General features: G+C 46.0%; 1 protein-coding gene and 1 non-coding gene across 3 annotated transcripts in view; one reads left to right on the top strand and one right to left on the bottom strand.

Annotated features, from left to right (window-relative positions):
• Positions 1 to 3,734, bottom strand: part of LOC103784512 (general transcription factor II-I repeat domain-containing protein 1-like) — a 34,988-nt gene extending 31,254 nt beyond the window's left edge. Inside the window, exon 1 of one of the 2 annotated variants that reach the window (XM_055114565.1) lies at positions 3,366 to 3,734. In XM_055114565.1, the coding sequence (XP_054970540.1) occupies positions 3,366 to 3,688 (323 nt within the window). In that variant the 5' untranslated portion in view covers positions 3,689 to 3,734. The remainder of the gene's footprint in view (positions 1 to 3,365) is intronic. The other variant, XM_055114564.1, reaches the window with a different exon arrangement.
• An 80-nt stretch (positions 3,735 to 3,814) lies between these two features.
• The window catches only part of LOC100995460 (uncharacterized), a 102,760-nt gene continuing 91,977 nt past the window's right edge, over positions 3,815 to 14,597 (top strand). Inside the window, exons 1-5 of the transcript XR_010112621.1 lie at positions 3,815 to 6,397; positions 7,321 to 7,490; positions 9,000 to 11,569; positions 12,871 to 12,929; positions 14,012 to 14,066. This is a non-coding gene — a transcript (uncharacterized LOC100995460). The remainder of the gene's footprint in view (positions 6,398 to 7,320; positions 7,491 to 8,999; positions 11,570 to 12,870; positions 12,930 to 14,011; positions 14,067 to 14,597) is intronic.

Raw genomic sequence — 14,597 nt, forward strand, 5'->3', positions numbered from 1 at the left:
CAAAGGCAGAGCCCAGTCTCTATCCCCTTGAATGTGAGCTGGGTTACGTGATTCCCTTTTGACAGATAGGAAAAAGCAAAAGTGATGGCTTGCAACTTTGCAAACTACATCATAAAAGGTACTGTGGCTTCCTCCTTGCTCACTCTTTGATTACTCACTTGGGAAAGCCAGCTGTCACACCATGACACCTAAGCAGCCTGTAGAGAGGCTCATGTAACAGGAACTGAGGCCTCCTGTCAGCAGTCACATGAGGGAGCCATCTTGGAAACAGGCTTTAGGTGACTGCAGTCTCAGTGGACAGCTTGAGTGCAATGTCATGAGACACCCTGAGCCCAAATGACCCAGCTATGCCACTCCTGAATTCCTGACCCACAGAAATGGAGATCCTAAGTAAGTATTTTATTTATTTATTTATTTATTTATTTATTTATTCATTTATTTATTTTTGAGACAGAGTCTCACTCTGTCACCCAGGCTGGAGTGCGGTGGTGTGATCTTGGCTCACTGTAACCTCTTCCTCCCAGGCTCAAGTTATTCTCCCCCATCAGCCTCCTGAGTAGCTGGGACCACAGGTGTGCACCACCACGCCTGGCTAATGTTTGCATTTTCTGTAGGGATGGAGTCTCACTATGTTGCCCAGGCTGATCTTAAACTGCTGGACTCAAGCCATCTGCCCACCTTGGCCTCCCAAAGTATTGGGATTACAGGCATGAGCCACTGTGCCTGGCCCTAAGTATTTATTTTAAGCCACTAGGTCTGAAGTAATTTGTTACATAGCAGCAGATAAATAATACACATATTTTCTATAGCGATCACATTTATAATTTAAATTGAATTAAAAAGGCTGGGAGCAGTGACTCATGCCTGTAATCCTAGCACTTCAGGAGGCTGAGGCTGGAAGATCGCTTGAAGCCCAGGAGTTTGAGACCAGCCTGGGCAATATGGCAAAACACCTTCTCTACAAAATACAAAAAAAAAAAAAAAATTAGCTGGGTGTGGGCTGGACGCGGTGGCTCATGCCTGTAATCCCGGGACTTTGGGAGGCTGAGGCGGGCAGATCACGAGGTCAGGAGATCAAGAACATCCTGGCTAATACGGTGAAACCCCGTCTCTATTAAAAATACAAAAAATTTAGCCAGACGTGGTGACAGGCACCTGTAGTCCCAGCTACTCAGGAGGTGGAGGCAGGAGAATGGCATGAACCCAGGAGGCAGAGCTTGCAGTGAGCCGAGATCACGCCACTGCACTCCAGCCTGGGCAACAGAGTGAGACTCTATCTCAAAAAACAAACAAACAAACAAAAATTAGCCAGGTGTGGTGGCGTGTACCTGTAGTCCCAGATACTTGGAGACTATGGTGGGAGAATCACCTGAGTCAAGGAAGTCAAGGCTGCAGTGAGCTGTGACTGTGCCACTGTACTCCAGCCTGCATGACAGAGTGAGATTTTGCCTCAAAAAAAATTTTTTTTTGGCTGGGCGCAGTGGCTCATGCATTTTGGGAGGCCGAGGCAGGTGGATCATGAGGTCAACAGATCAAGACCATCCTGGCCAACATGGCGAAACCCTGTCTCTACTAAAAATACAAAAATTAGCTGGGCATGGTGGCATGCGCCTGTAGTCCCAGCTACTCGAGAGGCTGAGGCAGGAGAATCACTTGAACCCAGGAGGCGGAGGTGGCAGTGAGCCGAGATCATGCCACTGCACTCCAGCTCAAAAAATATATATTTTTTTTAATTAACAAGTTCTAGTATCTAAAATGAGCAAAATCGTCACGTGTGGTGGATCACACCTGTAATCCCAGCACTTTGGGATGCCAAGGCATGTGGATCATCTGAGGTCAGGAGTTCAAGACCAGGCTGCAGTGAGCCAAGATTGCACCACTGCACTCCAGCTGGGGAGACAGAGTGAGACTCCATCTCAAAAAAAAAAAAAGTAAATATGCATTTGAAAAGAACAGCATCAGCCAGGTACAGTGGCTCACGCCTGTAATCCCAGCACTTTGGGAGGCCGAGGGTAGAGGATAGCTGAGCCCAGGAGTTTGAGACCACCCTGGGCAACATGGTGAAACTCTGTCTCTACAAAAAATACAAAAAGTAGCCAACTGTGGTAGTAAACACCTGTAGTCTCAGCTACTTGGGAGGCTGGGGAAAGGATTGCTTGAGTCTGGGAGGTCGAGGCTGCAGTGAGCCATGATTGCGCCACCTCACTCCAGCCTGGGCAACAGAGCAAGACCCTCTCTCAAAAAAGAAAAAAAAACATGCAAAAAGAAAAGAAAACAGAACAGCGTCATTTCCTTATCATTAGTTTGAAGGAAGGGAATCACTGGCAAAAGTTTCCATTTTCTTTTTTTTGAGATGGAGTCTCACTCTGTCGCCCAGGCTGGAGTGCAATGGCGCGATCTCGGCTCACTGCAAGCTCTGCCTCCCGGGTTCACACCATTCTCCTGCCTCAGCCTCCTGAGTAGCTGGGACTACAGGCGCCCACCACGACGCCCAGCTAATTTTTTGTATTTTTGTAGAGACCGAATTTCACCATGTTGCTCAAGCTAGTCTGGAACGCCTGAGCTCAAGGGATCTGCCCACCTCGGCCTCCCAAAGTGCTGGGATTAAGGGCGTGAGTTACCAGGCCGGCCCAATTACTTTCTTCAGTCTGAGCATGAGCACTGGAAGAAAAGCTCTCACTCGCATGTAATTTTTTTTAGAGACATGGTCTCCCTCTGTCACCCAGGCTGAAGTGCAGTGGCGTAATCTCAGCTCACGGTAACCTCAACCTCCCGGGCTCCAAATATACATATATATATACATATATATATATATATGTATATATATATATATATATTTTAGATGGAGTCTCGGTCTGTCGCCCAGCCTGGAGTGCAGTGGCGCGATCTCGGCTCACTGCAGCCGCCGCCTCCCAGGTTCAAGCAATTCTCTGCCTCTGCCTCAGCCTCCCGAATAGCTGGTATTACATGTGCCCGCCACCACGCCCGGCTAATTTTTTAATTTTTAGTATAGACGGCATTCACCATGCTGGCCAGGATGGTCTTGAATTTCCGACCTCGTGATCCACCTGTCTCGGCCTCCCAAAGTGCTGGGATTAAAGGCGTGAGCCACCGTGCCCGGCCCGATCGCTTATATTTTTAAAGAGATGTTTTCTTGGTTTCCTAGCCCCTCGTACCCCCTACAAAGTTCCAAAGGCTTTGATGTTGTTGCAAAGGCCATGAGAGGTCAAGCCGAGGGGTGCAGCTCCCTAATACGGTGTAGCCTCAGACGGGGCCGATCCTGCCCAGAATGAGCGGCGCCGGGCGGTGGGGGACGCTGCCGGTGTCCCCGGGACCTGGCTGGGGGAGGAGTTGGGGGGGCGCACCTACACAGGCTCAGGTGACGCGAGTGTGCGGCAAGGGCTGTAGCCGGAGCTAGCGGGCTTGTGGTGGCCACTGAGGAGCTTCTGCCCGACCGTGCCCTCCAGGCCACAGCCGCTTGGTGCGCAGCGCCTACTCGCTCAGCGTCAGGCCCTTGCTGCGCCCTACGCCGCAGGCTGGGAAGTCGCGCAGGTAGCAGTAGTACAGGCAGTGGTAATTTAGCTCGTCCTTGTAGCTTATTGGTGTCGGCGGCCGGGTCGGAGCCTGCGGACACTAACCCGCCGCCTGCTGACACTGACCGGCAGTCTGTGGCCACGCGTCTGCGCATGCGCTCTCCTGGAATACCCAGCCGCCGCGCCTCGAGTTCCGATTGGTTCTACAGAAGGGGCGGGCCTCTGCGACGTCACAGGGGCGCGCCTCCGCTGACGTCACAGGCGCGGGCCTTCGGAGACGTAATAGCGCCGGCCTTCGGCGACGTCACAGTGACGCTACAGTGCCTGGAGCTGGGCTGTTTTCTTCTCGGTTTGGAGCCTGGTGACCGTGACTTCCCCGCCATGTTCTGTGTGTTGCTGGCTGGAGAAGGGTAGTTGACAAACTCCGACCCAGCACAGTGTTTCTGTGGGTCAAAACTAGAAAACTATGTTCGGGCTCCGCCGAGGCAGAAGGATCCCTTCAGGCCAGGAGTTAAAGAGCGGCCTGGGCAACATGGCGCGACCTCATCTCTGTAGTCCCTCCTCAGCTTCCCAGATACTTGAACCCCAAGGTTCAAGGCTGCAGTGAGCTATGATCCCATCACAGCACTCCATCCTGCGAGACTGAGGTAAACCTTGTCTAAAAAAATAAACTATCCAAGTGTGCAACAGGGAGGGACCGCTTAAAGAAAACATGGTAATTGTATGTTCAAATACTTTTAACAAGTGCAAAATGTATAGGCTTAAATAAATAGGGCTGGCCGGGCGCGTTGGCTCACGCCTGTAATTCCAACATTTTGTGTGCCCGAGGCATTCCGATCACTTGAAGTCAGGAACTCGAGACCAGCCTGGCCAATATGGTGAAACCCCATCTCTACTAAAAATATAAAAATTAGGCCAGGCACCTTGCATCGTTCCAGGAGGCTCGCACCTCCCTAAGGGCCTGGTAATTGAACCCTTCGGACCTGAGGGTGAGAAACCTTGGCTTAGTTCTTCCCAGGGTGATCAGCCCAGGGGTAAGAGAGGAGAGGCCAGAAAGCAGGACCCATGAGAAGGGCCCCCTCCTGGAGTTTGAGGCCCATTCCTTCCTGCCCCTGCGTCTCCTCTGTCCAGGACTCCTCCCTGCTCTGCCCCACTCCTGGGGCCATGGCCATGGGGGGCTGCTTTTGGGTACAGGCCCCAGCGGCAACCCTGGGCCCAAAGTGGGCAGGCTTACCTGGAGGGGATCAGAGTAAAATGGCAAGAAGCGAGGGGAAAAGCCGCCCTGGAAGCGCGCCTCTCTGCCCGCTGACGTCAGTGGGTGCACTCTTCCCTCACCTCACTCAGGCAGCGGCATGAGTTACCTGGGAGCACTGTCCTGCTCCCTCTGCTGCCTCTTTTTAGTCTTGGGGCTACCATAACACTTTCCCTTCCCCAGCCCTCCCAACCTGGTGGGAATTTGGGCTTCCCTCTTACAGGGTCCTGGGGACAGGCGGGTCCTGGGGATAGGCCCGTCCTGTATCATACCTGCAGCGAGACCTTTTTTTCTCCAGGACCTGGGGAGCAGCCAGGCTTCATGAGTTAAATGGAGATCTGAACCATACCAAGTTGGGATTGGGGTACACATTCTTCCCCTCTGAAAACTAGCTAGGGGTTCCAACTTGGTGAGAGGGAGAGTGGGACAGAGCCAGACCAGACAAGAACTGATCACCTGGAAAAACCTGCCATCAAAGACCTTGACGAGTGCTGGGTGCGGTGGCTCACTCCTGTAATCCCAGCACTTTGGGAGGCTGAGACAGCTGGATCACTTGAGGCCAAGAGTTCGAGTCTAGCCTGGGCAACATGGCAAAACCCTGTCTCTGCTAAAAATACAAAAATTAGCTAGGTGTGCTACGCTCATGTAATCCCAACTACTCAGGAGGTTGAGGCAGGATAATCGTTTGAACTGGGGAGGCAGAGGTTGAAGTGAGCCGAGATTGTGCCACTGCACTCCAGTCTGGGAGACAGAGTGAAACTGTGTCTCAAAAAAAAAAAAAAGAAAGAAAAGAAAAAAGAAAATGGCTTTGGCAGAGGGGCTGGCCCGGCAGTGCCTTCCCTTGGGTTTCTTCTGGGTAGGCCTCTGCCATGAGGAGGCGCTTCCTTCTGCCTGTTCATGGCCCACAGCAAAGGAATGTCTGCTTCTGGGGGTTGGGTGGGGGACTGCTGGCAGAACTGGAAACCTTCTTCAGGTGGGGTTTTTTTTTTTTTTTGAGACGGAATCTCACTCTGTCACCCAGGCTGGAGGGCAGTGGCGCAATCTCAGCTCACTGCAACCTCCATCACCCCTCCCCCCTCCCCCCGCGGCCCCCTCCGGGTTCAAGTGATTCCCATGTGTCAGCCTCCTGAGTAGCTGAGATTACAGGCATGTGCCACCACACCTGGCTGATTTTTGTATTTTTTGTGGAGACGGGGTTTCACCATGTTGGCCAGGCTGGTCTGGAACTCCTGACCTGAAGTGATCTGCCCACCTCGGCTTCCCAAAGTGCTGGGATTGCAGGTGTGAGCCACTGCGCCTGGCCCCTTCAGGTGGGTTTTGAGGCTTCACGTTGCTGCTGCAATAAATTACCACACACTTAGTGGCTTAAAACAGCACAGAGGTATTCCCTTACATTTCTGAAGGCCAGAATTCTAAAATCAGTCCCACTGAGTCAAGGTGGGAGCAGGGTCAGTGCCTTCCCAGGCTCTGCGGGAGAATCTGTTTCCTCGCCCTGGAGGCGGCCTGTACTCCTTAGCTTGTGCTGCCCTTCTGGAATGACTCGAGTTTCCTGCTTTCATCACTACACCTCCCACCGCTCTCCATCACCTGCTGTGCTCTTACAAGGATCCAGGTGAGTACATAAACCCTGCCGGGACAAGCTGGCCAAAGACCCTTAACTTCATTATACTTGCAAAGCCCCTTTTGCCATATAAGGTCATGTTCACTGGTTCCCGGGATTAGGATATGGGCATCTTGGGGGCATCAGCCTACTACAGCTAGGCTACAAAACTGTTACACCCTCCTGGTGTTTCAATGATTGGGAGAAAAAGGGTTGGGATTTTTTGCTTTGGGGTCCCTGTTAAACTTGTATATGTAAGGTCTGGGGTCCCTCTTAACCTTGTGTTTTTGTTTTTTGAGACGGAGTATTGCTCTGTCATCCAGGCTGGCAGTGGCGTGGTCTCGGCCCACTGTAACATCCGCCTCCTGGGTTCAAGCAATTCTCCTGCCTCAGCTTCCCAAGTAGCTGGGACTACGGGCGCCTGCCACCACGCCTGGCTAAGTTTTGTATTTTTGGTAGAGATGGGGGTGGGACTGGGGGGTGGGGGAGGGGAGGGGGGTTTCTACCGTGTTGCCCTTAGCTCAAAGCGATCTGCCCTGCCTCTGCTCCTGAAATGCTAGGATTACAGGCCCGCACCACCACCACTGTAAAATCTTATTTCCACACAGCTGAGACATGTTTTAGGAAGTATGCTAAAAGACCCCTGGAGACCTCCTCATTGTGGCCTCCCTGCTGTTGTGTTTAATTTGGTTGATCTTCTCTGCCCTCCTGCTTTTCAGAATTAAAAGGCTAAAAAGAGGTACTAAACTTTAAAACTTCTGTTATAGTCTTCCTTTAAAGTAATTCTAAGAACCACCAAAAAGGGGAAAATTTTTTTCGAAAGCAGTAAAATGATATGGTTTGTTAGGATGTAAAATATAGAAAATAAGTCATTATATGTTATTGCTGCTCTGACATAGGGATGTATTGAGAATCAACTTTTGGTCAATTTTCAGAGAAATGGAATAATTGTATTGCTGATCTACGTAAACAAGTTGAAGAATTGTCTGAAAGAAAATATGGTGTGTCTAAACTGGAAAAGTCCTGTGATAGTTTGTTCATGAGCATTTACACAATGGAGTTACTGTTCATCATGGGGGTACTGTGGACAAGCCCAGGGCTGCTGGTGAGTCATGCCATCCTTACATGTCTCTCCTTGTAAGGTACTTTGTAGTGTCTGTCTAAATATTAGAAACATTCTTTGTTTCTAGATTGCTAGAAAGCTAAGGAAAAGTTGTATTTCTCTAATTATCAATTAGCATTTCTTTTAAACGTTCAGCATAGATATTTGGGATTTATTTACATATTTATTGCAAATCCCTGGATCTTAGGGATTTAATTGAATATATACATATATATATACACACATATATATACATATATATACACACACACATATATACGTATATATATACACACATATATACGTATATATACACACACACATACATATATACACACATATGTATATATACACACACATATATACATATATACACGTGTATATACGTATATATACGTGTATATATATACACGTGTATATATATACGTATATATACACACATTATATATATACGTATATCATATATACGTATATATATATATTGTTTTTTGAGATGGAGTCTCACTCTGTCACCGAGGCTGGAGTGCAGTGGTGCGATCTCAGCTCACTGCAACCTCCGTCTGCCAGGTTCAAGCAATTCTCTGCCTCAGCCTACCAAGCAGGTGGGATTACAGGTGCCCACCACCACGACCCACTAATTTTGTATTTTTAGATGAGACAAGGTTTCACGATCTTGGCCAGGCTGGTCTTGAACTCTGTACCTTGTGATCCACCCACCTCGGCCTCCCAAAGTGCTGGGATTATAGGCATGAGCCAACTCGCCAGGCCATTTTTTATTTTTTTAAACTAATTGTTTCTCTCAATCTGCTTTGTTAAATTTGTTAATTTGGCCAGGCACAGTGGCTCACGCCTGTAATCCCAGCACTGTGGGAGGCTGAGGCACGTGGATCACCTGAGATGGGAGTTCGAGACCAGCCTGACCAACATGGAGAAACCCTTTCTCTACTAAAAACACAAAATTATCTGGGCGTGGTGGCGTATGCCTGTAGTCCCAGCTACTCAGGAGGCCAAGGGAGGAGAATTGCTTGAACCTGGGAGGTGGCGGTTGTGGTGAGCCAAGATCACACCATTGCACTCTAGTCTGGGCAAAAAGAGCAAAATTCTGTCTAAAAAAAAAAAATTCGATATTCATCAAGATGCCCCTATTGTCTCTACTTTTATCTTGACGCATTACCTACCTAGTTGACGTTAGATTTCAAATTCTTCCTTGCCCTTATACTATTCTATCCTAAAGCCACCTTTATATAATGATGAAAGAAATTAGCAATTTGTTGTTGTCATCTCTTTGATGGTATATAGCAAATGCTCACCTAAAAATAGCAACAACTGGCAAAAAACATCATGTGTTTTGCCATTTTTATTTGAATGACTGTTTACTTTGCAATCTACTAGCAAGCTATAGAATTGTGTGATATGCAGAATTTTAACTGAAGTGCTTTAAGTGAACATTTAAACATGATAAACCGTATTAATGGTGTTTATGCTTTTTTTTTTTTTTTTTTTGAAATGGAGTTTCACTCTTGTTGCCCAGGCTGGAGTGCAACGGCACGATCTTGGCTCACCGCAACCTCCGCCTCCCAGGTTCAAGTGATTCTCCTGCCTCAGCCTCCCGAGTAGCTGGAATTACAAGCATGTGCCACCACACCCGGCTAATGTTTTTGTATTTTTAGTAGAGACGGGGTTTCACCATGTTAGCCAGAATGGTCTCGATCTCCTGACTTCGTGATCCGTCCGCCTCAGCCTCCCAAAGTGCTGGGATTACAGGCGTGAACCACCACGTCCGGCTGGTGTTTATGTTAATATACTCGAAGCGAACATTTTTTCTTCATCATGAGTAATATAACATACCCCTCAATGAAAGTCTAGAATTAGAGTAAATTTGCTAATGAATTAATAACTTTTCCATAATATTTTTAGTTATGTGCTTAAGGTTCTTTCAGTGTTGCTCCTACTTTTTAATAGCTTATGCCTTTTTTTGCCTTTTTTATTGGTTCATTTTAAAGCAAAAACCTCATAACGTGCTATTTGGAAGCACTGTAACCTAGTGGTGAGATCATAGGCTCTGGGGACACAGCCTGGCCACGTCTCTTCTCCTTTCTGAGCCTTAGTATCCTCTTTTGTGTTCATGAGAACTGAATATCTATCCCGAAGATGTGATAAGATAGTAAAGTGTTTCACATAATACCGGGCATATAAATACATGGTAAATGCTTCCTTCTTACGATTTATTGGTTGGTTGATTGATTGATTGAGACAGAATCTCACTCTGTCACCCAGGCTGGAGTGCAGTGGCACTATCTCGGCTCACTACAACCTCTGCCTCCCTGGTTCAAGAAATTCTGCTGCCTCAGCCTCCCAAGTAGCTGGGATTACAGGTGTGCATCACCACGCCCGGCTAATACCAGCTAATTTTTGTATTTTTGGTAGAGACAGAGTTTTGCCATGTAGGCCAGGTTGGCCTTGAACTCCTGACCTCAGGTGATCCACCTGCCTCCCAAAGTGGGATTACAGGCATGAGCCACCACACCTGGCCCATGTTTTTTTTTTTATTTTTTGGAAGATTTTTTAATTTCATGAATAATGGTAATGATTTTTTTTTTAATTATTTAAGTTTTAGGGTACTATGTTTTTATTATATTGTTAATTTAGTACTATTCTGAGTAAAAATAATTTGCTATTACAGTTTTATAAATTGACAATTTTATAAATGTCAATGCTTTTTATAAGGTGAAACATTAATGTTGTGGGGCTTTTGTTATGATGGTGATTTATTAGATTATTTTGTTTAAAGACAACGTTCAGCTGTTGTGAAATTACAAAAACAATCTTCACATTTCATAATTTTAAAGCAATATTAATGGTAATTACCTTAGAGAAAGATAGTTTTGTTGTGATATATAGGTATGATACTGAAGTTTAATGTACAGCAAAGGATATTAAACCTAAGTCAGCACTAATGTGTTATATGGTACACTTGAAACTTTAGTACAGATATCAATGTTTAGCAAATAGACATTAACACATAATGATAGCAAAAAAATGGAGCTGTTCTGATGGGAGACCGTTGATTATGTTTGATTTTAATACTTCCCATGCTCTTGACTTTTTTTTTTTCTTTGAGAGAGAGTCTTGCTCTGTCACCCAGGCTGGAGTGCAGTGGCACCGTCTTAGCTCACTGCAGCCTCCACCTCTCAGGTTCAAGCGATCCTCTCGACTCAGCCTCCCTAGTAGCTGGAACTACAGGCGAGTGCCACCTCGCCCGGCTGATTTTTGTATTTTTAGTTAGATACGGGGTTTCACCATGTTGGCCAGGCTGCTCTCGAACTCCTGACCTCAGGTGATCAACCTGCCTCGGCCTCTCAAAGTGCTGGGGTTACAGGCGTGAGCCACCACACCTGGTCAGCTCTTGACTCTTTATAGCTGTTGTATTATTTTAATCTTGAGTAAATAAATGCTCGCTGAAATGTTGCAGTTCACGAGAATCTTCTTCTGTTATTTAAAAAATTATTTGTAAAAGTCCAATTAGGTTACACTAATGTTTATGTTTTGAAAATATTGCCTCTTCTGTGTAGTACTAAATGTATTAAATAAAATTAGACGGTGATTTTTTTTGGCTTTATAATGTGGTTCAGATTTTTGTAGAAAGTCTGGCTGTGTCTACATTGCCTTAAAGCAATGGGATATTTCTCTTCTTTTTTTTTTTTTTGAGCTAGAGTTTCGCTCTTGTTGCCCATGGTGGAGTGCAGTGGTGTGATCTCGGCTCACTGAACATGTGCCTACCAGGTTCAAGCAATTCTCCTAGCTCAGCCTCCTGAGTAGCTGGGATTACAGGCACACACCACCACGCCTGCCTAACTTTTGTATTTTTAGTGGAGTTGGGGTTTCACCATGTTGGCCAGGCGGGTCTCGAACTCCTGACCTCAGGTGATCCTCCCGCTTCAGCCTCCCAAAGTGCTGGGATTACAGGCATGAACCACCTCGCCCCGCCAGGAATGTTTTTTAAGAAGGCTATCTACTTACGGAGTTCCTGGCCTTGAGAGGATATTACTTGCAAAGGAAAGGATTCGTTTTGTGATTAAAAAGTAAGACTCTTGGATTCTTGTTGGACTCTTATCTCTGTTCTGAGTAATATATCTTTGTTATTGTTGACAAATATTCATTCACCATTAGGGTTATATTTAATTAAGTTTGAGTTATTTTATGTTTTTTGTTGTTGTTGTTGTTGTTGTTGTTTTGAGAAGGAGTCTTGCTCTGTCGCCCAGGCTGGAGGGCAGTGGCGTGATCTCAGCTCACTGCAATCTCCACCTCCCGGCTTTAAGCAATTCTTTAAACCTCCCGAGTAGCTGGGAATACGGGCACCCACCAACATGCCCCGTTGATTTTTGCATTTTTAGTAGAGACGGGGCTTTACCATTATTGGCCAGGCTGGTCTTGAACTCCTGAGCTTGTGATCCGCCTGCCTCGGACTCCCAAAGTGCTGGTATTACAGACTTGAGCCACTGCATCTGGCCTATTATATGTATTTTTATGTATCACTTTTTAATTTATCTGGGTCCAACATTGAGTCAGTCATGCCAGTGTTACCTTTTGAAACATGAACACTGCCCGCACCTGACTGGCATGTAACTGATATTTTCTTTCACAATTTTCTGCTACTTTTGCTAAAAATAATAATTTCCATGTCTTGCTTTTAGGCCTGAGATTTTTATAGCATATGTGGGAATATATGATTGTTTCTCTAGATGTGTAGAGGAAGATAGTCTTGAATGCAATGTGAGATTAAAGGATCCCATTTAAGATTTTTGTAATATGCTTCAAAGACCTGTGGGCTGCAGAGTTACCACTTTACTTGTGAGAACACATGCTCCGTGAAGCATGTTATGAGACAATTTTCAATTATTATTTTGTTTTTGTTACTCTATAGAAACCTCAAATGAAGATTTAGTTGTGCTCAAGCATCCAGATTGTCTTTTCTTAATTTTTTTTCTTTTCCCAAGATGGAGTCTTGCTCTGTCACCGAGGATGCAAGTGCAGTGGCATGGTCTTGACGCACTGCAACCTCTGTCTCCTGGGTTCAGGCAATTCTCCTGCCTGAGCCTCCCAGGTAGTTTGGATTACAGGCACCTGCCACCATGGCCGGCTAAGTTTTGTATTTTTAGTAGAGATGGAGTTTCACCATGTTGGCCAGGCTGGTCTCGAACTCCTGACCTTGTGATCTGCCAGCCTCTGCCTTCCAAAGTGCTGGGATTACAGGTGTGAGCCACTGTGCCCAGCATGTCTTTTCTTTTCAAAACCACCCTTGGTAATTAAATGTTAAATGTGTACTAGTGGATATTACTTTGCTGAATATTGCCTATGAATATTATTTATTTTCACCTTTCAGACATAATCTTATGAATTCAACACATGAAGATTTACAACTTGATAAACCAGCTTCAGGAGGTAGGTGGCACACCCCAATAAGTCACTTGTGCATCCAGAAGGGAGGGAACGTGTTTCAAATATGAGTAAAGGCAGGGAGGTGTCAAGTATGCTCACATGTTCACATACCTCACCTATTCTGTGTGGAGTGAGGAGTGCCATGTGGGCATTATAGGATTGCATAGATAGACTTGGGTGGCCAAGTGGAGGAAGGCCTTAGATCCTACAAAAGCAGTGGCAGTCATTAAATGGTCTCATAGCACTTCTCTCTTAAAATAATGTGGATCTGTCCTTTAGAAAGATTATTCTGGGTTGATTTTGAAGAATAACACAGTGGGTAGTTTGAGTGTAGGGGGTAGGAACAGAAGGCCTTTCTCTACTCATGGAAGGAATGTTGAAGTGGGCAGAGTGTTGTTTACTGATTGGGGTTGTGTATCTGTGTATATTTGTTGGGGCTCAGTTATAAGGGAGAAGAAAGGTTTAAGATGATGCAAGCTGCTTCTGGCTGTGCTGTGGGACAGTTCAGCCAAGATTCAGAAACAGAATTGAGCTGGTTTGGGGGAAAAGTGACTTTTGCATATTTATCTTATAAAAAAGATGACTTTGGAGATATCCAGGTGGTCTCACCTGAATGTCTGAAAATTGCTATTTTCAAAATTCAAGTCACCAGAATGAGTTTTTTCACTATAAAATGAAGGCAGAGTGGACCATTTAAAAATTTGGCTGGGCACAGTGACTCATGCTTGTAATCCCAGCACTTTGGGAGGCTGAGGCAGGTAGATCACCTGAGGTCAGGAGTTCGAGACCAGCCTGGCCAACATGGCAAAACCCTGTGTCAACTAAAAATACAAAAGTTAGCTGGGTGTGGTGGGGCACACTTGTGGTCCCAGCTACTCGGGAGGCTGAGGCAGGAGAATTGCTTGAACCTGGGAGACAGAGGTTGCAGGGAGTTGAGATCATGCCATTGCACTCCAGCCTGGGTGACAGAATGAGACTCCGTCTCAATAATAATAATAATAATTAGTGCACAGCTGTGTGAGAAAGGCCTATAAATTTCTTCTAAATGCTTTATTATAATACTAATATCAACTATGTTTTTACAGATCAGAACTTCTTACAATACAACTGATGTTACTCAGCCTAGAACAAATACAACAGGTAACATAGTTGTGAAATCCTTTTTAAAAGCACAGATTAATCTTTAAGCTTTTAAAAATTAATCTTTTAATTTGATGGAACTGCTCCTTCCTTCACCTCCCCGAAAAATGTTTTGCTGAAGCTCAATACAGGCAATCCTTGATTTATCGATATGAACATATGCAGTGTAGGGATCACTCAAGCTTTTTTTTTTTTCTTTCTTCCTCTTTTTGATACAGAGTCTCACTCTGTCATCCAGGCTAGAGTGCAGTGGTGCAATCTTGGTTAACTGCCACCAGCCTTAAGCAATTCTCCTGCCTCGGCCTCAGCTTTCTGAGTAGCTGGGATTACAGGCGTGCGCCACCATGCCTGGCCAAATTTTGTATTTTGTGTAGAGACAAGGTTTCACCATTTTGGCCAGGCTGGTCTCAAACTCCTTCGCTCAGGTGATCCTTCTGCCCGAGCCTCCCAAAGTGTTGGATTACAGGTGTGAGTCACCACACCCAGCATTAATGTACTCTGAGGATGCTGACTTCCAGATAGCCATTTTTG

This window comes from Pan paniscus, chromosome 6 (assembly GCF_029289425.2).
Source record: "Pan paniscus chromosome 6, NHGRI_mPanPan1-v2.0_pri, whole genome shotgun sequence".
In the NCBI taxonomy this organism is placed as follows: domain Eukaryota; kingdom Metazoa; phylum Chordata; class Mammalia; order Primates; family Hominidae; genus Pan; species Pan paniscus.